Here is a 25,420-nt window from a genome sequence, read left to right on the forward strand (position 1 = left end):
GCCGTCTTGGGTCGAGAGAGCCGACAGAAGATTGTCCTTTTTCCGCTTGTGACCAAGTACTCGATAAACAACATCCCAAGGGTCCTTATTACCCTGCTCTTAAACAAAATAGCGCCAGGAATCTCGCTTCGAAGTCCTAATTCTATGAAAATACTCGTTCCTTTTCTGACGATACTCCGCAAACAAGACCTCGCGCCGGTCAGGATCACGCGCACGCTGTGCGGCTTTCCTGAGTCGGCCCACGGCCTGCTTTATCGCAGTCAAGTCCCGAGACCACCAACCAGCTACTCTCGCTCGACCCGTACTCCGAGGGATTGAGAGTTCTGCGGCTTCAACCACCGCAGAAGAGAAATTCTCTGCCAGGTTATGTAGAGGGACCTCGTCCAGGGTACGAGTGAACACCCGCATCCTGGCCGCAAGAATGTTAGAAAACTTGGGCCAATCCGTCCGCCTGTGCAAGAAGCGCCCCTGCTGAACAGGGGCGTCCGCCCTAAAGGCATCGCGCAGCCCACCTATCCAATCAAAAACTATGAGCCGATAATCGCTTTCGCAATGATCGACTACAGACCAGTTCAGAATCCTACCAGGGATATCCTTACCTATGGTAACATCAGTGTTGGTACCTAGGAAGGTCCTCAGCAATCCCACCGCGCCGGCGAAAGTAGCCAACTCGCCGGCGACATTGAACACTTCAAAACGGTGCTGCGCGATGAAGCCTTCTAGCAGTTCACCGCCGTCATCTGTGATCCCTCTGTGCCAAAGAAGCGATTTGGCGTTCGCATCAACTCCTATAAGAACAGGACGACCCGCTATCAGCTTGATAATTCTATCCCATCTTTCCAAGTGTAAGTCAGTGGGATCTCTGTACTGAAAGTACGACTAACCACAACTAGGTCGAAACCATCCACAGCAAGCTTAACAACGACGTGATGCGTGTCAGAGGCTTGCCGTATAAAGACACTATCTATAGACTTCCTGCACAGTACGGCGGATTTACTTTCACCAACATGGAATTTATTCCAGCCTGAAGACCTGGCAGGTCACCCTTGACAACGTACGGGTGTTGTAGAAGTAAAACATCGAGGCTCCGCTTTTCAACGACGTTACTGCAATCTGTTACAGTTAGCACAGGAGGAGCCTCGGACCTATGCGAACAATTGTCCTCGCCACAATGGGCACACACCAAGGAAAACTTACAAAATTTAGCCGTATGACCATATCTGCAGCACTTGAAACATCTTTGGACATTCACGTAGTTTTTACTCGGCAGGATCCTAAATCTGCCTGAATACATAATGCCAAGATAAATAATCTGCCTGCAGACTTAAATGTTTTGAAAGAGACCAGAATTTGCTTCAAAGACTCCGTGATATTTCTGGGTATCGCGCCTACCCGTTTTAAAGACCAACCTGTAGTCCCGCCGGAAGGCGGCTTCATCCAAATCAGTGTTCTGCTACCTAATGAAGGACAAGACATCTTCATCAGTAAGGTTACAGTCAGTATCTTACGGGGCCTACGCGTTCTCTTCGGGTCTATTTTTACATTCAATCGCTTACCTCCGTGGAATCTCTAATCGCCTGAATGGTCTCTGTATCATCCACTACCACAACTAATCCCTTACCGGTCTCTTTGATGCTCCTGATTTTAAGTCCTTTCCGATCACCCCGAAGGGCAACCTGACTGCTGGACACAGTCGAGCCCTCCGCTCTGCTGACAAACGCAACCTCAGGTTTCTTGGACTCGCTGGTTTCACGTCCACCCCTAACCACCTCCGCATACCTACGCGGCTGCATTGCGGGCCGGTTTATCGGGGCCGTAAAAGAGTACGGCTTCTTCAAAGAAGACGGAACAACGTGTCACACATCAAACGATTCATTACCACGCGTTCTTACAATTTTACAGAATAATGAACTGTCAGTAGAGGGTGGTCTCCGTTCCAGATTTATTAACCATTTTTTTTCTTTGGAGCTATTTGAAAGATGAACCGAAGGCGAGCATTCAACAAGAAATCTATCCTACCATTAATACATTTTGCGTCAGGTTAGTCAATATGATCGTTCGAACACAAAAGTGCATCACTGCGCAAGGCGCTCAATTCGAATATCTTTTGTAAAAATATGGAGAATAATTTTTTTAAATTTAATTTAATTTTTATTTTCATTTCATTCGTAAAATGTTACATGTCGCAAATCTCTCTCTCTTTCTCTCGCTCTGTGCGCGCGCGCGTATGTATACATACGCAATAATATATACTTTTTTGTATTATTACTGACGAAGCCTGTAGTTCACCTGTGAAATGCTTACGAAGGGATTTTTTTATAGATAATTTTTGAGTATTTGTGCTATTTTATTTCGGTAACCATTTATTGTAACAGGTTTTCCTTATACTTTCCACTTACAGCGGAAAAACTTTAAAATGAACAAGTTACAGATAAAACTATAAACAATAAATAATCATAATTAATTAAAAAGAGGTTATATATTTTTGAAAGAATCAAAAATATATAAACTAGATTTTTCCACCAACGTTAAATGAAAAAGTTGGTAATACTGTTGTAAGTAGAACGTATAATTTTATTGATTTTCGGGAGCTTTTTCAGTAAAATTCCCTTCCCTTCCCTTTTTTCACGATATTATTTAATAAATTTTACTTTAATAAAATATGAATTGAGATTAATAATTAAAAATACATAAATGGTTATTTAATACGCAAAAATAAATAAATAAATAAATATATATATACGCTAAGAGAAAAATGTTCATTACCGGTATATAAAACTAATTATTATGAATAAATATCTGCATCACATCATTAATATTTTAAATAAAATTTAAAATGAGAACAGTTTAAATTAATAAAAAAACTGTTTAAATCGATTTTAAGAAATCAAAACGTTTAATAGATTAACGCATGCGTATGTACGCTATGTGCAAGTCAACGAAAATCTATTTCGGCCACTCAGTGTGTATTAGGTTACAGTATAAAAATACGTTAACAGACTGTTGCATATTATTCTGTTAATTTCATAATATCGCTATTATTTATTATTTTAGACCGTTAAAATGCGTGTCCAAATTTTTGAATTATTCTGATAATATTCTAAAATAATGATATAATAAAATATAACCGAAATGACGTAAATACTTTGTTTTCTAAATCTATTAAAATATAAACGTGGATTGACTGTGAGTAAACAAAATATGGATTAATTTTTCATTAATAAAATAATTTCCCTAATTATACATAAAAGGACTGAAATAGATAAATTTTGTAAATAGAAAAAAATGGCATATTTATCGACGAAACTTGCTGTGAAGGATAATTATGAAGACGACGATGTCAGTGACGATGTGGACGATGAAGTATTTATACGGGACGGTAGAAACGGATATAAAGTAGATGAAGAAAGGGGTGTTAAAAGACCTTTGATGGCACCTAGAAGAAAAATAAAAGGAAATAACCACTTCCATATGGAAACATGCAAGAAACCACCTTGCAGTACGTTTTGCGCGCCTTGTTGCTACGGTTTTATAGCGCTTTGTGCTCTATTAGGTCAGTCGCTATATTATATCAAATTAAAAAATTCAATATATATATTTTATTTTAATCACTCGCTATATCTCTTTCAACGACTCATTAATTTAATCGTACTCCAAATCAGTTGTATCCTTTCCTTATCTAATATTTGGTAGTACACGTAATTATGTTATAACATCGATAATAAAAATAAAAGGTAATAATTATTTGTAAACATGATAAAACGTAACATGAATTTTAATAAGATAAAAATGTAAAATAATAATTACAAAATAAGCAAACTAAAATCTTTTATTTAATTGATTTGCATAATTCGTATAATGTTTATTTATATGTCTTTACACTAGATTTTAAAAAGAAAAACAAAATGAAAGCGAATATTTCTTCAATTAAATAATAGTTTTAAACACCTACAGATTAAAAAACAAAAATAGTTTTAAAATTATAATAATAATTAAAACAAAAGAGAAAATTAATTCTATTTGATTAAATTTTAATCTAAAGATTCTATAACTTTTTGAATAAAAAACCTCAAACTTTTAAATCTATTTTGAAAAATTTACAAGGAGTCACAATAATATTAAAACTTGTAGCCGCTTAGCATTACAAAAATTATCAAAAGTATAACACTAATGAATTTCAATTGACAATAATATTAAATACGTTTAGCATATTACTAATTAAATCTGTAAGTTTAGAAAAGTGAGTTATATATTTGTGGCATTACAAAGAATTTTGAAGACACTGAAGCTTACTTATTTTGCCTCAGTACAGTCTCATCTTTGGTACTGCATTGCGGAACGGGTGCTGCTTTTATAATTAATACCAGATCTTTAAGTGCTACACAAATATTAATTATAAAAATAATGTACAGGAAAAATAAAGCTGACGCAGTAATACCTCTAGATAAAAGTTAAGGAATATTTAGATATTAATAAATTGTATCATAATAATATATTATTAATGACTAAAAAATACATAAAGATTTTCCATTTATAGAGCATCATCAGACAGCATACCAGTAAACTGTTATAAACAAACCCATACCGATAAAACAGGGATAAAACAATGGAAAATAATTGGCACTGAGACTTAATAATTTATTAATGTTAGGAGTGTAGCAATAAGTCAATATTATTTTAATGAAAGATACACTTTATTTTAAATATATTTGGTTATTCTGATTTATCATTACATTTATAGGAGTTACAATTTTTTGGTTTTCAATTTTTTATTTTTATAACACATGGATTTTTTCACTGCGCTCAGATTTTGCTGGTAAGGGAGTAGGGAAATTTAGTTAAATTTCCCTAATAATAATTATTATTATTTTACTAATTATAAGAGTATAATTGTATTTTATGGTTAATAAAATAAATTTTTTTAAATAAATAAAAAAAAATTAAATAGCACCGATTTATACAGTAACACAAAATATTTTTTCAAATATAGAAATCATTATTTCATACAGGTTACATGGACCAGTTAAAGGTTTCATACGAGTTAAAGTTGATGAGTATTCTAGCGGTGAAGAACAGCACTGAGTGCTTATGACAGTACAAAACGAAAAACAAAACCAAACGCATTACCAATAAAAACTTTTTAACACCAAATATATAATTAAATTTTTTATTTTGATCTGTACGTATTAATACATTACAAATAACGTGTCAGCAATGGGTAAATATGCTACCAAATGGATAAAAAAAGAAAACTGCTGGATGTTCACATGGATGCATAAAGGAAGACCTGCATAGTAAAACCTTAATTATAATTAAGATCAAAACAAAATACATAATTAATTATAAATTAAAAAGTAGAAGTGATTTAAGCTCATATCAATAATTAAAAACGTAAACGCATGAGTTATACTAAATTTTTAAAAAATAATTATAATTTCACAATTTAGAAGGCATTAAAAATTTTTAATTTCATAGACAGTAATATTGTTTAAGTAAAAGAGAACATTTTAATTGTATTTAAAATAAATTCATAAGAATGTGTTTTAAATTAATAAATACAACTGCTTTCACCTTTTTAAACTCTAATGCAGTAATATTTACATAGACCAAACAAGATTCACTTTCATCCATCGATATTAAACAACAAAGATAAAAGATAAATCAGCCGATGGTTGGACTAAATTTGTTTATGTGAATTTAAAAAGATGCTAGCCTGACCGCTTTTCATGATAATATTACTAGAGATTTCATTTTTTGAATAATTAATTATTAATTACAAATTCAATCATTAATTACAAAGATAAAATCAGTCCCAAAATCTAATTATTATTATTTAATCTATTATTATAAATCAAAGGATCAAAATACAGTATAAGTAAAGTAAAATCAATCACCCAAAAGAGGTATCTTCACACATTCTCTCTAACTAATGTTTCAACTAAATAAAAATAAATAGCATATAAAGCAATTTTATATGAGAAATAAAGATTGTATTTATTTCATTCAATAAATTTTATTAAGTTTTTAATACATTACTGAACTGTTTAAAAAATTTCCCTAATTTATTTAAAATACAATTAAAAGATCCTCTTTTGCAAAAATAATATTAGTTTGTCTATGAAACTTGTAAATAATACTAATTAAAATATTTTAAAACCCTGAATTTTCTGCATCTATTCAATGTGTGAATAAATACATACTCAAATAGTTTTCATTTAATACCTTCTGAATTGTGAATTATTTAGTTAAAATAACTTTAATCACATCTATCCTTAGTCTTACAATTTATGTATTTTATGATGCTCTGATGGGTAAATATTACTGTGCAGGCAAATGTAAGACAGTTCCTTTCTTCATCAGTATAGTAATATATTTACCCATTCCTGACATGAATTAATACGTATAACTATCAAAATAAAAGATTTCTTATTTTATTAATTTTGTTGTTTAACCTTCTGGAAAGATTCATTTAAATTCTATAGGATTGTCTAATACCAACCCACCTCAAAAGTGCTTTTTAATGCTTTCTAATGTTTTATCTCATGTGTTATAATATCTCATTTATACCCTTTATGCTTAATGTTAGGATTAAATTGTATTTGGACTGATAGCTTAAATATGCATCTTAAGTAATTGTAATACATTTTTTACAGGTCTAATCGTGCTAGTGACAATGGTAGTAAATATGTTTCCACTACCATTAGAAAGGATTCGAAGTTGGACAGTTGGACCAGCAAAAAAAGAAAAAACAATAATCCCTTGTACAGAAATCAATACGCAAGAAGTATGGGCAAAAATATTCCCAAAACTTGTATCAGAAGCACCTATTAAAATAACGGATGTAAATGGAGATGGAATAGACGATGTAATCATTGGATACGGAACAGGTAATATAAATGTTATATTAATATATTAAAGAGAGACCTAATTCTTGAAGCGTACTGAAATTGTCTAAATGGAAGACTATATTTTGATACATAATCTCTCACTTGCCTACTTGCTAACAATCAAATCAACACTATCCTAATCCTACAATTCTGATATATCTTCATCCAGTGATGGAGATATATCATCCATCACTGGATGAAGATATAAAGATATATATAATGCCGTATAAAGTCGCTTGTAACACAACAATCCTTATTCTTACATCATTTGAAAAGAGATATTCAGAAATTAATTTTTCAATGTAGAACTAATCCATTGCTAATCATAAAAAATTGTCTAGCTTCTCTCTCTACAAAATATGTTAATACAAAATTAATTGTACAACTCATTAATGTACCGTTAGCATTCCTTTTAACTCATCTACTAATTTCTTCAATCACCTTAAAAAATTGCTTAATGCCAAGACCAGCTGTCTCTAATACTTCCGGTAAATTTTGCACTCATGTATGAGCTATAAAGTTAGCTGGGTTTATTAAGGGAAATAGGTCTAAATTTTGTTGCGATCAACACTTTATATTGCCTCGAATTTGAGACATTCACGGAATTGGCTCTTTAAATTGTTAGAACTAGGTGCGGTTAGGTTTCTAGCTTAGATCCTGAGGGCGACGTGGTAGCTTTAGGTGTCAGTTGTCTTCTTTGGAAGGCATAAAACCAAAATCTACTAACGGGGTGAACTTACCGATGCAGATGTCCCTCGAGGCATCTGCATCGGTGGCATCTCACGAGGCCGGACTGAACACTGTGGAATGTGATAAGTTTGAGACCGAGAAGATGTCCTCCGTTAAAGCCATTACTGGCAAGGAACGGAGGGGGTGGTGTAGCAACCTGACACGCTACGAGCCGGGATCTTCTCCCCTCGGGAGGGAATCGAGATGTCTAATACTATCCTGTTAAAGCCCATCATGGCTAGGAACGGGGGGGTGGCGACCGGAAGCGTCACCACAAGTGCGTCCAGAGGTCTGTGTGTGAGCTCTGTATAGTTTCATCTATTTTCGGGCTGTCTGATTGTATGTGTACACTCCAGCAGTGTCAGGTTTTTTTTTGGATCTAGGCTGTAGTCGGTCAGCACTAATTTTAACACTCATCATCTCCACTTTTTGGAAGGGTCTGATTTATCAACGCTTACCCGCCTCATCGTGACTGAAAGGTGGCAACGACTCCTGGTCGTAAGTCTCTGTAACAAGCAAGGGAATACGCCCTAATCATGCTTACGTTCTTTTCAGAACGAGGGCCGTAATCTGTAATTTTCAAATCGATCCAGCAGCGGCCAAGAGGTACAAAGAGTGACAGAGGAATACAGAAAGTCTCCAGTTGTCCGTAGCTCCCTGCGGGTAGTAGTCACGCCGGTTGGCTTACAAACTTTTCACGTAGGAGAAAGACAGCGAGCGTCTCGTTTCGTTGATTTCAGGACAGGCTAGGGAATCTCCGGCCGTTGTCAGAGTTTGTAGAAGTCAGGTATCCAGGCGGAAGAGAAAGCCGTAGCCCGTTCCTACGACCTCGTCGAAGGATGATGCTTCTGAAATGGATATAGGGACACCTGTCCGAGGTAAGTTAAACCCTGCACAGTAGAGATATTTAGAAACCTTGACGTGCATCGATGTTTCAAATGTTGTCGCTTCGGCCATAGGGCCAAATTATGTAAGTACGCGTCGCTCTGTGAGCATTGTGGTGAAGCGTGACGATTGTCCGCAGAAAAAAGAGGCTCCGACTTGCGTCAACTGTAAGATGTTGCGTAAGAGTAATAAACACTCCGTGAATAGCAAGGAGAGTGATTGTTGCGGGCAAATGTGTGAGGGCAGTTGAGATTTATTTCAACTCCCTTGATGGTTAGGTTCGGTCAGCTAGATGCCCAGGGTGCCTATGCAGGCCAAGTTGAGATAGGTGAAGTTGCCGAGAGACGGAGCCTCGATGTTGTTCTTCTGCAACACCCGTACGTTGTGAGAGGTAATCTGCCAGGTTTTCCAGGTTGGAAGTTTTTCGTTGGTGTCAGCAAATCCGCCGTACTGTGCAGTAAGTCTTTACGTAGCGTCTTCATACGGCAGGCCTCTGACACACATCACGTCGTTGTCCAGTTTGCCGTAGATGGTCTGAACCGACCTGGTTGTTAGTTCGTACTTTCAGTACAGGGATCCTACTGCACAGCATTTCGAAAGATGGGTAGGACATCTTTCATCGCGCAGCACCATTTTGATGTCTTAAATGTAGCCGGCGAATTGTCTACTTTCGCCGGTGCAGTTAATTTGCGGAGGGCCTTCCATGGTACCAACATCGATGTTAAGGATAAGGATATCACAATGTTAAGGAGGGTAAGGATATCACTGGTAGGATTCTTAACTGGTCGGTAGTCAATGATTGCGAGAGTGATCATCAAGGGCGCTTCCTGCACAGGCGTACGGATTGGCCTAAGTTTTTAAATATTCTTGCGCAAGGCTGCGAGTTTTTGCTCGAAGTCTGGACGAGATCCCGTTAAACAACCTGGCAGAGAAGAAAAAACTTCTGCGGTAGTTGAAGCCGCTGAACAGTTGATTCCCAGAAGCACGGGTCGAGACAGAGTGGCTGGATGGTGGACTCAGGACTTGACCGCGATGAAGCATACTGTGGGCCGGCTCAGGAGAGCCGCACAGCGTAAGGGTGACCCTGATCGGCGTGCAGTTCTTATAGCGGATTATTGTCGGAAGAGGACCGAGTATTTTCACAAGGTTAGGTCTTCTAAGCGTGATTCCTTTGGCTCTTTTGTACAAGAGCAAGGGAACAAAGACCCATGGGTAGTTGTTTATAGAGTAGTACTTTGTCATAAGCGGAAAAAATACATTCTTCTGTCGGCTCTCTCGACCTGTGTTGGAGTTGTAATAGTCAAAGATCGTGTCCCCACTCTTCTGATGAACGATCTGCTTCCAGATGATACTGAGGATGGTGAAACCTCGTATCATCGACATGTTCGCAGGAAAGTTGTTGGTTTTCGCTCTGAGAATTTGTCTTCTGATATTACTGAGGCGGTCTTCAATAACTTATGGTGGCCCTCTGCCTTGTTTCAACTAAAGCAGATAAATGCGCTAAATGAGATTCGAACTCTCTGGACCAACTTCGGCGACAGAACCGTCATCCTTCGTGACGGCGGCTTGGAAGTAGGAAAGACCCTGTCAAAAAAGTGTAAAAGGTAAGTGTGAAAGGGTCAAGTCACTCGTCTGGGTCGTTAAGTTCGACTCTCTCATAGGTTGCGGATGCCCAGTGGCTACCGCATCGTGGCTTATGCCGGCGATGGGTTGCTGCTGGTCGAGAGCAACTCACGTACCGAGATAGAGCTCAGAGCGACGCAGACGCATAAGGTTCTCAGGTTGTAGAGTCTTCAGCATAAGATGGTTTTCAGTACGGAGAAAAACACTATGATGCTTCTCAAAGGTCGTCTAACCGCGTCTTACCCGCGGATTTTGATGGACGGCCTCCGATTAGGTATGTTACAGTTCAGAAGTATCTGGGTGTTATCCTTGATGAGAGGCTTCAATTCAAGGAGCACCACCAGTTTGTTGCAAAAGAGGCCATCGTTACCTTCTTTGGTATCCGTAGTCATCCATCCCGGTTGAATTATCGTACCATGCGTATTATTTACAAAGTTATCCGTGAGGCCATTATGTTGTACGCTGCACCCGTCTGGGCTCATTGTTTGCAATTCCATGTTATAGGGACATTCTTTTGCGAGCCCAGCGTCTTCTATTGTTAGCTGTTGTCGATGGCTGCAGAACTATCTCGAGAGGCAATCTCTGTGATCGCTGGCATTAAACCCATTGACATTTTAGATACGGAATGTAGCAAGCGGTACATTTCTAAGAAGGAAGCCTTCTTCCGTCTGGACGTATGCGAGAAATTGAAGATCAAGGTTTTGACTCTTGACAAGCTAGGTGGAATGATTCTTCTACTGGTCTATACACGCATGCTATCTTTCCAAATGTTAGGGAGCTGCGAGCCATTAGTTGGGTTTCCCCCAATCGGTATACAACTTAATTCCTTTCGGGACATGGTGCTTTTTAGGAATAATTTGGTTTGGTTGACTCCGGCTTGTGTCCGGACTGTACGGTCGATGACACTGTGGACCATGTTCTTTATGTTTGTCCCCGGTACGAGGCTGAACGTACCAGAGTTGTTAGGGAACTCGAGAGAGTGGACTCCTTCTTTGATCTGCGTGTCAACTGGAAGACTCGCAGAGAATGGACTGTTGTGGCTGGCTTCCTTCAATTCCTCGCCCTGAGCAAGACGGCTGAAGGAGCATAGTACAGTAGTACCTCGGGTGGCTAGGGACCGCCTGGGCAGTTGATTGGCGGGAGGTAGGCGTATTGGCGTCGAGCCACGTTTAAATAAAATTGTAATTATTTGAATGTTAGCTATCGGTGGAACGGCAACTGCACTGCCGAGGGCAGTCTCGACGATGGTTGAAAGAAAGTAAATGCCACGCGGGATTCTGCGGTCGAGCTGAGTGGGATTAGGAGGTCTGTCCGCTTCTCCCTTGTAGACCAGACTGCAGTCCGTAAATTAACCTGAGTCAGGGGTATGAACTAAAGTTGAATTCACTAAGGGAATTAGAACTAAATATCGTTGCTGCAAAAAACATTTTTGGTGGTATGTTGTTAATTTTCCTCGAATTTCGAGACATTTACTAGAAATTGGCTCATTAAAAATGGAACTAGCCGCAGGGTTCGTGTTTCTGCGAACTCGGTTAGCTAGTTCATAGGGTTACGATATAAGACATTCAAGACGTCCGGATGAAGTCTACAGCGAAGGCAGAAGCTGGGTTTAAAAATCACCGATTTAAACATCTACCGAGGCATTTACATCGGTGACATCCCAACGAGACCTGGCTTATTACTGTGAATGTAAAAAGTTACAGGGCGAAAGATGACTCCCGTTAAAGCCTATTAGGGCTAGGAACGGGGAGGGGGTGTGGTGACCAGAAGGGGTGTCTTCCCCTACAGGGTTGGGATGTCTCTAATACTTCCCATGGCAGTGAGGCTAGGGTAACTCTGGCCATGCAAGAGGACCAGCTGTTAGGCCTGGGCGGAAGAGAGAAGAAATTTCTACATTCCCCTCATGTTCAGAGTGAAGGCTCGGAGATAGATGAAGGGACTTCCACCCGGGAGGTTAGAGGTGACCCATTGGTCAAAGAGTACCAGGCAGTTCTGTCACGTTGTTGGCTGCAGCGCAGCAGAATATAGATAATCTTCTAGATTTTGTCAAAAGACCCCACAGCGTTAGCACAGGGGTGAAGAGAAGGATATTGCCACATCTACGGCTTGTTAGGAGTGTTCTGTCTGCTTTGGAAGATGGCTTTGAAAAGTTGGCTTCCAAGCCCAAGGAAGTCAAAGTAGTTCAGGTTCCAGTGACTGCTCCGAAACAACCACAAAAGCTTTTGGATCCATAGCCACAAAAACTGATGTTCATTACCCACTGGTCCCTGAATGAATAGAATAAAGGTGTCATATGAAGGACTGAAGATCACCTCTACTTTGATGGGCTAAGCAACTAGCATGTTTTTGGTTTAGTGAAAAAAGCGATGAGAAAATACTTTGTGTCATAACCCATATATTCCCTACTAAGTCTGTCTACATCTTCATTTAATATGTGCTCAAAGAATTTCCATAACATTTTTAATTTTTTTTATGTGATTTATATAGTTAGTCTCTTCAACATTTACTGTTAGTTCATATATTTATTATTTTTATATATTCACTAGCATTTCCCGTCATGGCTTTGCTCATGATATCCATAATCAGAATTAGAACATGAATAGAAAAAATTGATTAATGCCATGCTTTATTTTTTAATTACAAAAATTGAGTAATTATTCAAAAATACAAAGTATTTTAAATACGTATAAGGGTATTTGAGGTTCTCAATAAATAATTTGGTAGGATTACATACATATATATATTTAGCTAATGATGGGGATATTTATAATAATTTATACGCATAAAAATGTATTTTGCCCAGTTCTGCATTACCCGACAAACACCACTAGGAGATGACCGTACTTTGTTTCTCATTTTTCTTAATTTTTTAATTACTTTTAATTTACTATTTTACGTTTTTAGTCAAGTAACTGGACGCAGGTGCAGATCAAGTAACTGGAGTTACATTGCACATACAGTAACATTGGCTGTGTTGGTTTAGCTACTGCTCCATACACCATCGCACCCCTTAAAAAGTCAAAATTCAAAAAACCTGAAAATGGTTTTTAGATATTTATCTGAAGAGTATCTGCAAGTCCCAATCTAGCGAATATCTTGTTTAATATAGTTGAAAATGGGGAAAATTTGCAATCATTGTTTACCTTTCTTCACCCCTTTTCAAGGTTGAATTTTGAAGAATCTAGAAATTAGTTTTTAGATATTTACATGGAAATTACACACACCAAAAATCAAGTTGATATTTTCATTTATTACTGAGAAATTCAAAAATATTATCCGGTTTCAAGAAAAAAATCAAAATTCATTTTAACCCTTTAAATTTGGAATTTAAAAAAATCTAGAAATTAGTTTTTAGATATTCATATGAGGATTACATACACCAAAAATCAAATTGGTATCTTCATTTGCTATCGAGAAATTAAAAAAAAAAAAATTTCATTGTAACTCCATTTTAACTGTTTAAACTCAGAATTTAAAAAAAAATTCTTTCTTAGTAGCACTTATACCATAGGAATAGCATGTATACAAATTTTCATCAATTTATTTTCAATAGTTTTTGTTGGGCCTTAATGAGTCAGTCAAATCAATCAGGACTGTTGCTTTATAGGTACAGATTATATATTCTTTTTATTTATGATTTATATAACAGTGAAGTGTAGTTAACATTCCAGGAGTCATAAGAAAGCTACAATTAAAATTTCATAATGATATTGGTTCAGTAAATTTCACGATTAAAAAGAAAAAAAAAAAAGACTGCTTTATATAGTAGTGATATTTGAACATTAACTGAATTAGGTTTTTAAAAAATCATTTTAAATATAATTAATTATAAATGTTTTTATGCTACTCTGATGAAAGTTTTATCACGGTATCCTTTATTCTATGCTGATACATGTTAGGGCATTTCCTTTTTTCTACGCATAGAATAGCAGTACCAGATATCAATATAATGTTCCAAGTTTTCTTTACTTAAAAGGAATGTATTATGTGCATCTGAATAAAAAAATTATTTTTTAACCTTTCTAAAGCTAAATTCCTACATCATTAGACTAAACATGAAGATTTCCAAAATAATAATCAATCACTCATATATTCTTTCAGTGACCTACTTTGCAATTTAATTCAATACTTTAAATTACTTTCAATTTAATTTAATACTTGAATTTCATTTTAAATTCCAATTTTAAAAATTGGGATTTAAAATAATATTCATAAACACAATAAAACTATTTTGTACCAAGAATAAATCATAAATCAATACAAGGAACAAAGGTTTTATATATAGATATGGAACAATTGACTATTACTTTGATATATTACTTTTGATATTTCTTTTACCCTTTCAAACAAATTCTGTAATAGTTCTTTCTTCTTATCAGTTTCTGATGTGATAAATGTATTATTTAATTATATTATTATGATCTGAATAAATTACATACTTTTGTAATAATCTGAGAATCCAAACATTTTTTATTACCATGAATCTCAATGTTTACAGGAGCAGATGACATTGAAATGACAGGTGTATCATGCGAAAAATATTTTGGTCATGCAATGAATGAACCTTGTATGGGTGGGGTGATGGCATTAAACGGTCAAACCGGTGAAAAATTATGGCAACATTGGACAACACGTTCTGTATTATACGTAGATTGTTCAACCGACATTACAAATGATAATGTTAATGACTGTCTTATCTCTGGAAAAGGAGGAGTGAGTATAAATTATATTTCCTTTCAATAAAAGAAAAATTTGAAGTGTTAAAAAACTGCCGTGAATTTTAATCTTCTATTCAGATAATGATGGTATATTTGCTAATAGTTCCGTAGTAATAGTTCATTAAATATTATCTCTTATCAGTGAATTATTAACTAAACATCCACTTGTAGAATACAAAAGTTCATTTAAACATAATATAATAACAAGTACTCTACATCAATTTCTAAACCAAAAATTTCATGCTGCAGTTTTGTACAACCTATATACCTATATTCCATACGTCCTTAATAAAACCAAAATTCTTTGAATTAGATCACATTTTTTTAAATTCAAACCCATCAATCATTAATTGTGTAACAATACTAAAAAAAAATTATGAGCATTATATAACTAAGCATTAATATTATGCTAAAAAATTAAGATTTCAGAAATAATTATCAATCACTCATTTTTTCAGCGACTACTTTCCAATTTTAAAAATTGGAAATTTAAATAATAATATTTATTTAAACACAGAACTAAAACAACAAACAGTATTTTGTTAAAGATGTTTATATTAAAATTATTTTGCACCAAGAACAACCTATAGGACACCTATGGTTACTCATAAATATAATCAAGGGATCCAAACCTATTCAAGGGAATCCTTCCAGACATATTCTGGACCAGTTCCTGTTCTTACCCACAAAGTAATCTACCAATCCATTTCTGAAGTGATCTGTCTATAAAATGTATTTTTATATACCAGTCAATGTAAAACTTCTATTTATTTACCTATGTAAAACTTTTATATATATAAATCTATAAAGTAAACAAAATAAACAAGATTATCACAATAAGCATCTCCTAAAAAATTAGAAAAATTGAATTACATTTCATAACCAATTCCATTAAAAACTCAGTTTTCATAAACCTTCATTTATAGTAAGGGCAAAGGAGCGTGTGATAATCATGCACTACCTACAGCCAACACAATTTATTTATTACTATTATTTATCATAATTTTAAGTATCAACTGTTAGTCATTAGTCTCAAATAAATGCCAGCAGAATGTAGTGAAATCTCAATCAGCATTGTTTAATCTTTATGATTTACAGAAACCAGTTTTTTACATAACTTCACCATCAGTGATCTACATTTACTTTATAACCTTATCTCCAGAATATTACTCCCTCAGATTTATTATGATTATTTTTCTAATTGTTGAAATCCACCAATTTTAATTTTTTTTCTAATCAGAAAAAATTAATTTTTCTGATTAAAGAAAGATTAGGGAACGCAATAAAAGAAAAAAATGTTTAAAAAGTTTTTCACTGATCCAAAAACAAAAGATATCACACACAGATCCATGTGACTAATCATTGCAAGTAACCCCAGTACAGTAGCTGTAGAGCCTTGGATCACATCACGGCCAAGTCCCTTTATTTGGAATGAAAGTGTATTCACAAACAAGTATCAAATGACTACTCTCTATAGACTTACAAATTTACTTAAATACAAACAAGTTCAAATGTACAAGTAAAAATTTCATCTTATTCAATTCAATCTTTAACAGGTTCGCCCACAATGAACTAGCATAGAATGAAATAGTTTGATGTATGGCTCCACTCCATCATTTTTCTCTCACAGCTTAAAATAAAGATTTAACATGATAATTCTTTAACTACTATGATACATTCATCTCTAATAAAAAACATTCAATTAACAATGGTTCATGGAATATCTTTTAAAAAACTGCTTAGAATTTAGTTAACACCTTGAAAGAGAAGGGTCTTTTTCATAAATACCCTTTTAAGGAAAATCTTTCTACTTATTAATAGATTAGTAATAAAACTATTGAGATTTAAAATAAAATAAAATCATTAAAACCAATTAATAATAAAACTATGAATAACTAAAACTGCAAAAATACATCTTGCAATAATCTTATAAAATTCATTCAAAGAAATTATAAAACTGAGGGAAATAAAAATTAAAAAAAAAAAAAAAACACTCAAAACAGTTTACAAAACATGTTATTTAAAATCTAAAATTAGATGCCCCATTTCATTTGTTAAAACAATTATTACTAATAGGTACCGTGGAAAAAGTATATAAATAAATTAAATAAATGAATAAAGGAATAATATATAAATAATGTAATACAAAAAAGTCAAAATAACAAATATTAGTTAAATGAATCACTATAAAAAAAGCTGTTCTATATTATCAGAATAAAAGTAAAAAAAAAAACCAATGTTGGCATTTTAGGCAATCCCAATCAAAAGTGTAAAGTTAACTTAAAAACCAATAAAGTTATGATTGCCAACCACGATCTTATCAAAAGATGATTCTGACAGATATGATCCCATCAGTCTCACATATTTTTTTCTACTTACTTTACACTTAATAATATCAATATCATACATTGTACAATCTCAATGGCAATTACACAGTTGTGTATGTAATACAGCTGTAATCAATATATATGAACCTGTTATAATTCACATAAAAATACAAGATTCATTTCAACTAGAAATTACAGAGACACATTCAAATAAACCCAGTAAAGATATTTTTCATTCATCAGCTCAATTTATTTGTGTTTTCAGATCCTTCAAATACTACATGGTAAAACAGGAGATGTAATATGGGAGATTATTAAACCAGATGAAAATGCAGGAGTAAATATAGACACTGGTGTCAATGTATATACAGCTCAATTTATATCTGATGTTGATTCTGATGGGATACCTGACATTCTTGCAGCTCATACATCAAACTCAATCAGTAAGTAAATTAGCAGTCCCATTAGAATGTAAACAATTAGTCATTTAAAATCATACTTAATATATAAATAATAAATAAATCTTATACATACAGCCAAAGTTTGTCTGTTCATTCTCACATCACACAAAAACCAACTGACTGATAGCTTTCAAATTTGCATGATACATTCATTTTATCCCAGAGAAGGTTTTAAGACATAGACCAAGGCCCTGGCCCCCTTGGTGGTGAAATTATGAATTAAATATCTTCATTAAAGAAAAAAGATTAATCCTTCTATTGCATTAACTTATTTCTGTCACTATGGCAACAGAAATAAGTATGAATTTTTTATCATCAAAATGTGTGTACTTTAGTTACTGCGTCTCGGCCTTTCACCCGGAGGTCCCGGGTTCGAATCCCGGTCAGGCATGGCATTTTTCACACACGCTACAAATCATTCATCTCATCCTCTGTACAGTAATGCTTAACTGCGGCCCGGAGGTTAAAAAAAAAAAAAAAAAGTTACTACTATTCTGTCTTATGTAATTTAGTTTCTTTTTTAGGTTTTTATAAAGCCTAAATACTTAAATTATTATTTATCAGTATTATTCTTACAACCATGAAGGTAATGAACATTGTAGGGGTCTAAGGGGCGGGACCCCCTGATAAGATGGTAATGCTGAATAAGCAAGCTCTGCGGCCCTGGGGAAGACCCATGGCCCCAAGAAGCCCCTGGGTCAGCTCCAGGGTTCACCGGGCCCCGGGGGGCAAGGGAGCAGAGCCCCTTGACTATATAGTCAAATGAACAAAGGAAGCCCTGATTGGTTAATAAACTTATATAACCATACAGCAAATTCCAAGTCCTTAACAAGTTCATTATTTATCCATACAGCACATGATAACCCAGGGACATCCAAAGCTTGTCTCATGTATTCCAAGATAAGCAAGATGTCCAGCTGTTAACTAAATTCTCTTAAAATAAATAGGGTATCCATCCAGCCTCTTACAAATGTCAGGGAAAATAGAAAGTCCCCATCCAAGTAAATTTTTTTATATTAACAAAAAAAGTATGATGAAAGTGTAATAATATACTAAAATGCTCTAACAGTTTATTGATCTGTATCTTAAATCAGAGTTTAAAGATAAACTCAGAGTAGATAAACTTTTATTCCTAGGTTCATAAGACTCTTTAATTCAGTTTATTTTTATTAGATAAATTGGTATGTGTAAAATTTTGAAAAATAACAATTTAATTTTTGTTATTTTTACTTGCCCTCCTTTTCTATACTATTGAAAAAGTCATTTCTAACACACTAGCAGTAACAGGTACACACATAGATTAATGCATCATATAGATCATGGGTATACTATTCAACAAATTAAAAGGAAACTGCTACAGCATTTGTCTTGATGGATCAAGGAAAACTGTAGTAAAACTTTGATTATAGCAACATCACAAAATACAAAATTAATTAAAAAATAAAAAAAGTATGAGATTACATCAATAATTTAAAATATAAACAAATGAAATAATGCTAACATAAATTCACAAAGATATTAAACATTAAAAAAAACTATAAAATGAAAAACAATTCAGAAGGCTTTAACGAAAAGTATTTAAGCACATATCTGTATACACGTTGCATACAGATGCAGAAAATTCATTAATTTTTATTCATATTATTTAAAAATTCATTGGCAAATATTGTAGAAAATCTTCAAATTGTACGAGTATTGTTAATAAATTAGTGGGAAGATTTTTTTAAAAGTTTCAGGAATTTATTATAATTAGCAACATAAGTGTTAGAAGGTCCTTTCTTCTACGTCAAAGAATTGTATTGTCTAACATGAAAACATTTCTGTTGTCTGGTTGGGTAGTGATGTTATTTTTAAGAATTGAATATTTATTTTTAGCAAAGATTGTATATTTATAAATATAAACTCAAGAATACGTTAACATTTAAAATCTCCTAAATAGAGTACACAATTTATACTTATAGGCATCAATGATCTGGCATCTATTTTTGTATCATGAAAACTCATTCTAACTCTTTGAGGAGCTTCAAAAGATGATATACTTCAGATTGAAATGTACAAAAGCAAAGAAATATTTAATAGCGATGACAAGCTTCAAAACAAAATAGTATGGTTAGATTTTGATGAAAATGAAATCAATTCGATAATCCCAAGAAAACACCTTACTTTTGCTTTATGACAATAGGGATTTTCAAAACAAGTTGTAAAAATGAAATATTTTTACTTTTTTATTAGGTGATCAGGGCAAGTTCTGGGTTCCTCATATCTGATGAATTCATGTGGGATGCTGTTGACTGATTGGTTGAATGGATCTTGTCAAATGACATTTGCAATTCAAATGGTTTGGAGAGAATCATAAGATCACTTCACAGACTGCTATTTTTGTATAACAAATATATTAGGGATAACAGCTAAGACTAGATATACTGTTAAATATCCTGATATTCTTCTGCTACAAAACTAGTAACTCACAGTCCATAGTTTCCAATTCCAATACCACCAAAAACATGGGAATTGGACAAAGATGAAGCTGTTGATATTGAAGGTTGTGCAGATTTATCAGATGATTAACAAAGGAGACCCAGAGTTCTTAGGAAATACAAATACTGAACCACACTTAATTAATCAGTCAGAATTAAATGGTCTCTTACATGATCTAAATTTATCCAAAAATCAAGCAGAAATTCTTGCATCACAACTGAAAGTTTGTAATCTTTTACAGTAGCAGCCATGTAACGGCGAACTTAGATGATCAGCCTGCACATTACTGCTGAAATATTGTTATTTGAAACATTGGCACACCATGATTAAGTCATCTCTTAGTAGAGTAAACATGATGCATTTACAAAACAATGCATTTTTATGTGATTACAGTATTAAGAAAGTGACATCATGTTTCAAATACAAAGCAATTATTTTTAATTTATTTATTTATTAAACTAGTGATGTCAGAATGATGTAGTGGTTAAGAAGTACCTTCTGTAACCATAGATTGACTGCACACCCAATTAACAGAGAACAGTAAGAATTGGGTGAATATCATTATCTTTTCACCCAAGTCACAGCTGATCCAGACAAATCCCCATCATATTGATGCTGGAAAACAACCAAACTTGAATTAATGCATCGCATATTGTAATCTGCATATCAATCCTGTTCTCAATGAAGAAAATTTTTCTATAATTTTATGTTATAGCAAAAATTATTTCTTTAGAAAGAGTTTAGAGGAAGAAATGCATTTGTGTGAACCAATCACAGAGTTGGGTTTAGGTAAAGCAGCGATGTAAAATCAAAAAAGATTTGATAGTTGAAGTCATCAAGCTAAGCTTTCATATAAACAATGTACCTACATCGCAATCACTCACTATGTATTTACTCATTAGTTACAATGACGGTTTATAAAGTGATCATCTGCAACCTACACCACATCCTGGTGACCTGCTCACCATATCCTCATCCTTAGCAATCAAAAGTCTATTGGTGAACATGACTATGCTGAATAAATTGAAATATTTTAAATACACTGATATTATAAGAGAAGTAAATTAATAAGATGCAAAATAACAGTCAGTTTACCAAAGAAATCGTTTGCAGAAAATATATGGATGATATTATAAAGAAATGTGTGTTTACCCTTCACCCTTCTCCCTCATCACTCTTCCAGTTTCCTTTTTACCCTTTCCCGTTTCTCTTTCCACCTTTTCCATTTTCCACTTTTGCCCATGCGTAAATCGGTCCATTAGTTTTTTTGGTTTTCAGTGGACACACATACAAACATGCCTTTTATATAGAATAAAAACGTCTGTCTGTTTATTTGTTTGTTTCGTAAATATCTCGACACCGGCCCCACCTAGCGGGTATAGTTTTTGCAAAAATATTTCTTTTCACGTAACTAATATTCATATTCTGAATATGAACCAAATCGGTCCATAAATATAATTTTTCTAAATATCTCAACCCCAGTGCCATCTAGTGGGTTCATTTTTTGCACAGATAATTCTTTTCATATAAGTAATATTTCTGAATATGAGGCAAATCGAACCATAAATACAATTTTTTGAAATATTTTGACACCAGTGCCACCTAGCGGGTCCAAACTAATTCAGAAACCTTCCCTGGCATGCGTCCAACCATTCCCCAAAGTTTCATCGCAACGGGTGAACGGTTTGGGAAGGCATAAGAGACATACGTCTGTATGTCTCTTATGCTTATGTTTATTATTATTTTAATAAAAATAATATAATATAAATTGGGTCTTGAAAGTATTGATTTTAGAAAAATAAATATATTTTATTTTACTAGATCAACCTAACTACAGAATAAATTAATCAAGTAGGATGACTTATTTCACCATATATGCAGGTGCGCTTTCGCGATTTACTCGCATCATCAGCTGCATTACACATTCATATATTCATCTCAAATTACATCACAAACTTCACAAAATATAACATATTCATTTATTTATTTTATTTAAAGTTTAAAACCTTTTTCTATTTTAAGAATTTAAACTTTTATTTAATAAAATTAAAAACAAAATTTAAAAACATCGAAAAATAATTAAAATTAAATTGTAAATTTTTTTTACGTAGTAAAAATGTGATGTCAAAGCACAAAATCAAATTAAAATTAAAAATCAAATAAAAATAACTTTAACTAAAGCAAATGTGCATTTTGTCTATTTAACTGAATTTACTTTACTATACTTACTGAAATATATTAAATTATACATCTCTATCAAAATAGATGGTGATGCCATCTTCTGCACCTTTCCTAATACTGTCAACCTCATATGCTGTCTGAAAATTGATCATATTTTTATGTTTGTAAATCCCATATTATTTGTATTCATATTTAGTCTAGTTTGACAATAAAAATTGAGTATTACCTTAGAATTCTTTCGGACAACATAGATTTTCATGAAAACTTGTGATTAATCTTATCTAACCCCTTCAAAAGTGAAAACTACCCGTTGTTAAAAAAAATTAAAAAACTATAGATTAAAACATTTCATAGATCGAAATCATGTTTAAATATCTAGAATAAACATTCTTTTATGTTGTGAAATATAATTTATGATGTTTTACTATGTTTCAACCCTTAGAAACTCCCCTTATGATGAAATTTAAAAAAAAAATAATTTTCAACTGTTTGTAATATTTTAATGATGCATTTATAACGAATTAAAATCCCTTTACTGTTTATAATAATTTATGATTTATTGCAATGTTTCAACTCTTAATAACCACCCCCTTATGAAAAAAATTGTTAAAATTATAGATGTTATGTGTTTTGTAGCTCAAAATCATTTAAATATGTAGAATTGTTCCATATTCTGAAACATAATTTATGATGTTACAATGTTGGAACCGTTAGAATCCACCCTAATGATGAAAAAAACTTAGTTTTAAACAAATTAAAATGTTTTAATGGTGGGATGCATTTATAATGAATTATAAACTTTTTACAGTTGTTAATGTAATTTATAATTTATTGAAAGTCCCAAACCTTACAAACCAACCTCGTGATTAAAATTTACATGCTCTGAAAATTTCACCAAAAAAATTAGTTTCAGTGAAAACTTTGTTAATTTTTAAACTATCCAATCGCTCAAAAGAATATTTTGCAGGGAATTTCAAGGGCTACAAAGAATATAAAGTTCAGATTCCTTGAGCCCTTCGTTTTTGAAATTTTTGAGTTTTAAGGTGGTCCTTGCACTTGAATGCAAACTTCTAATGATGATATCTCAATCAATTTTTAGTTTACAGAAAGAAAAAAAATCCCAAAATTTTCAGTAAAAAAAACTGAATTTTTATACTGTAGCATTTTTTAGGTATTTTCTTTACTTTTGAATTATTGTAAAAAAAGAAAATGTTTTAAAATTTCAAAATATTTTTCAAATTTTAATACACTTTTTTTTCAAATCTAGGCAATCTAAACTGGTCAAACTTCTAGAACATATTGTTAGTACTTAAATAAAGTAAATTGTAAACGGATTGGATTTCACTAATAATGCTATAATACTGTAACTAATGCTAAGATAAAGAAAGGAAGATAGATTATCTTCAAATATTTAATTTGAAGACAGTTTGAATGACTATAAGAATGCTATGTGGAAATTGTTTAAAAAGATTGTCAATATCTCCCTGGAAATCATAAGGCAGATAACTACTAATAACTTATAAGAGAGCTTCTTAAAAACTATAACACACTTGGAGTAATTTGTCACTGAACATCCATTTTTTAGAAAATGTAATGTGTAATGTAATTTACAAATATATAAGTCAGAATACTAAAAATTTTAAACATGTTTAAATCCACATGAAATCTGTATGACATTCCACATGCAAATAAATAATGACTATGATAATCTTTGACAAAACTTATACATACAAAAAAAATGACTATGTATTTAAAATACCTCATATTTAAATTACCTTCATCTTTCTTAAAATTAATCATATTTCATTTTTTACAGTTAAGAATTCTTAGAAAATTTTACTTTTAAAATTAAAAATTCATTTTCCATAATATAAACACAGCATCTTATTTTCAGTTATTTTTTTTCTATAGAATAGTTTAAATAAATTATAATAAAATATGAGACTGTAAAACTTTCTATATAAATGAATAATTTTGGAGGAATGATATTTTCACTTAAATTAATTTAAAATTTGTTATTAATGATTTATGAAACCTCTTATTTGCAGGTCATCCAGCAAAATTTGAAGGTCATTTAATTGTGTACAGTGGTAAGACAAAATCACTTATCAGTCAAGTTTTAACACCAGGAAATCAAAGTATATTGGATGCACCACAAGTACTGGTATCACCAGATGGGACAAGAACAGTTGTATTTACAACGGGTGACGTCGCTTCACATGGAAATACATATTGTGTGCATCTTCATGATGTATTAAAAGAGAATATGAGCAAGGTAAAAAAAAAAACTTTATTAGAACTAGAATTTCTTTTGTAGTTCAAATCCCTTGTACGAATAGTGAATTCATCAAATAAGTTGTAAAACAGCTATTCTGTAACTCTAATTGATCTTGGCTCAAATACAATTAAAGAATTTTTACCTGGCTGTGTCACATAAAGGAGGGTTACATTTTTGGTTTTGTGTATGTATGTTTGAATCTGTAATGCAGAATGGGACACCAAAATAATTATTGGATTGATCTCAGCCATACAAAAATACTGGATATATAGACAATTTGAGAAAGCATAATGGTGAGTGGTAAACATTTTTTCAAAGCTGATAAACCAAAATTATTTGTTCTCAGAACGACTGACGGGACATAAAAAGGTACAAGAAAAAGGGTTTAAAAAAATATTTTCCAGTATTGTACCAACATTATGTAAAAAAAATTTCAGCAGTTCAAACTACGTTATTTATTTATTTAATACATCATAAAAGTATTATATTTAACAAACAAATAAGTATATATGTTAATTACTATATCAGGAAACTTGTAAGAAAGCTGACATGAGGTACAGGTCCCTCCCAACATGGGTATAGTCATTTGTAAAAACAGCAACCTATTAGGCCAATTTTATAGGAAAAGTGAGAACTGAAGTGACTTTCAACTGCCTTCTACACAAAATCAAATGTACTGTTGAACATTGGGATGCAAGTTCACCAAATACAGATAATATTTAACCCTACAACTGCCAGTTCAGCCTTCATGCAGTGACTGACTATGCAGAGAATGCTGTTACTATCAGAGAGCACTCTACTTTATTGTCTCAGGTGCTTTACAATTATAACTATAATAGACACTAAGACAGAT

The 25,420-nt window shown here is 33.2% G+C and overlaps 1 protein-coding gene across 1 annotated transcript in view; it reads left to right on the forward strand.

Annotated features, from left to right (window-relative positions):
• Window positions 1-2,975: 2,975 nt before the first annotated feature.
• The window catches only part of LOC142319322 (uncharacterized), a 59,953-nt gene continuing 37,508 nt past the window's right edge, over window positions 2,976-25,420 (forward strand). Inside the window, exons 1-5 of the mRNA XM_075356482.1 lie at window positions 2,976-3,553; window positions 6,654-6,887; window positions 14,623-14,837; window positions 17,435-17,612; window positions 24,338-24,564. Coding sequence (XP_075212597.1) covers window positions 3,286-3,553; window positions 6,654-6,887; window positions 14,623-14,837; window positions 17,435-17,612; window positions 24,338-24,564 — 1,122 coding nt within the window. The 5' untranslated portion in view covers window positions 2,976-3,285. The remainder of the gene's footprint in view (window positions 3,554-6,653; window positions 6,888-14,622; window positions 14,838-17,434; window positions 17,613-24,337; window positions 24,565-25,420) is intronic.

The sequence above is a fragment of the Lycorma delicatula genome, chromosome 2, assembly GCF_047948215.1.
Source record: "Lycorma delicatula isolate Av1 chromosome 2, ASM4794821v1, whole genome shotgun sequence".
Lineage (NCBI taxonomy): Eukaryota > Metazoa > Arthropoda > Insecta > Hemiptera > Fulgoridae > Lycorma > Lycorma delicatula.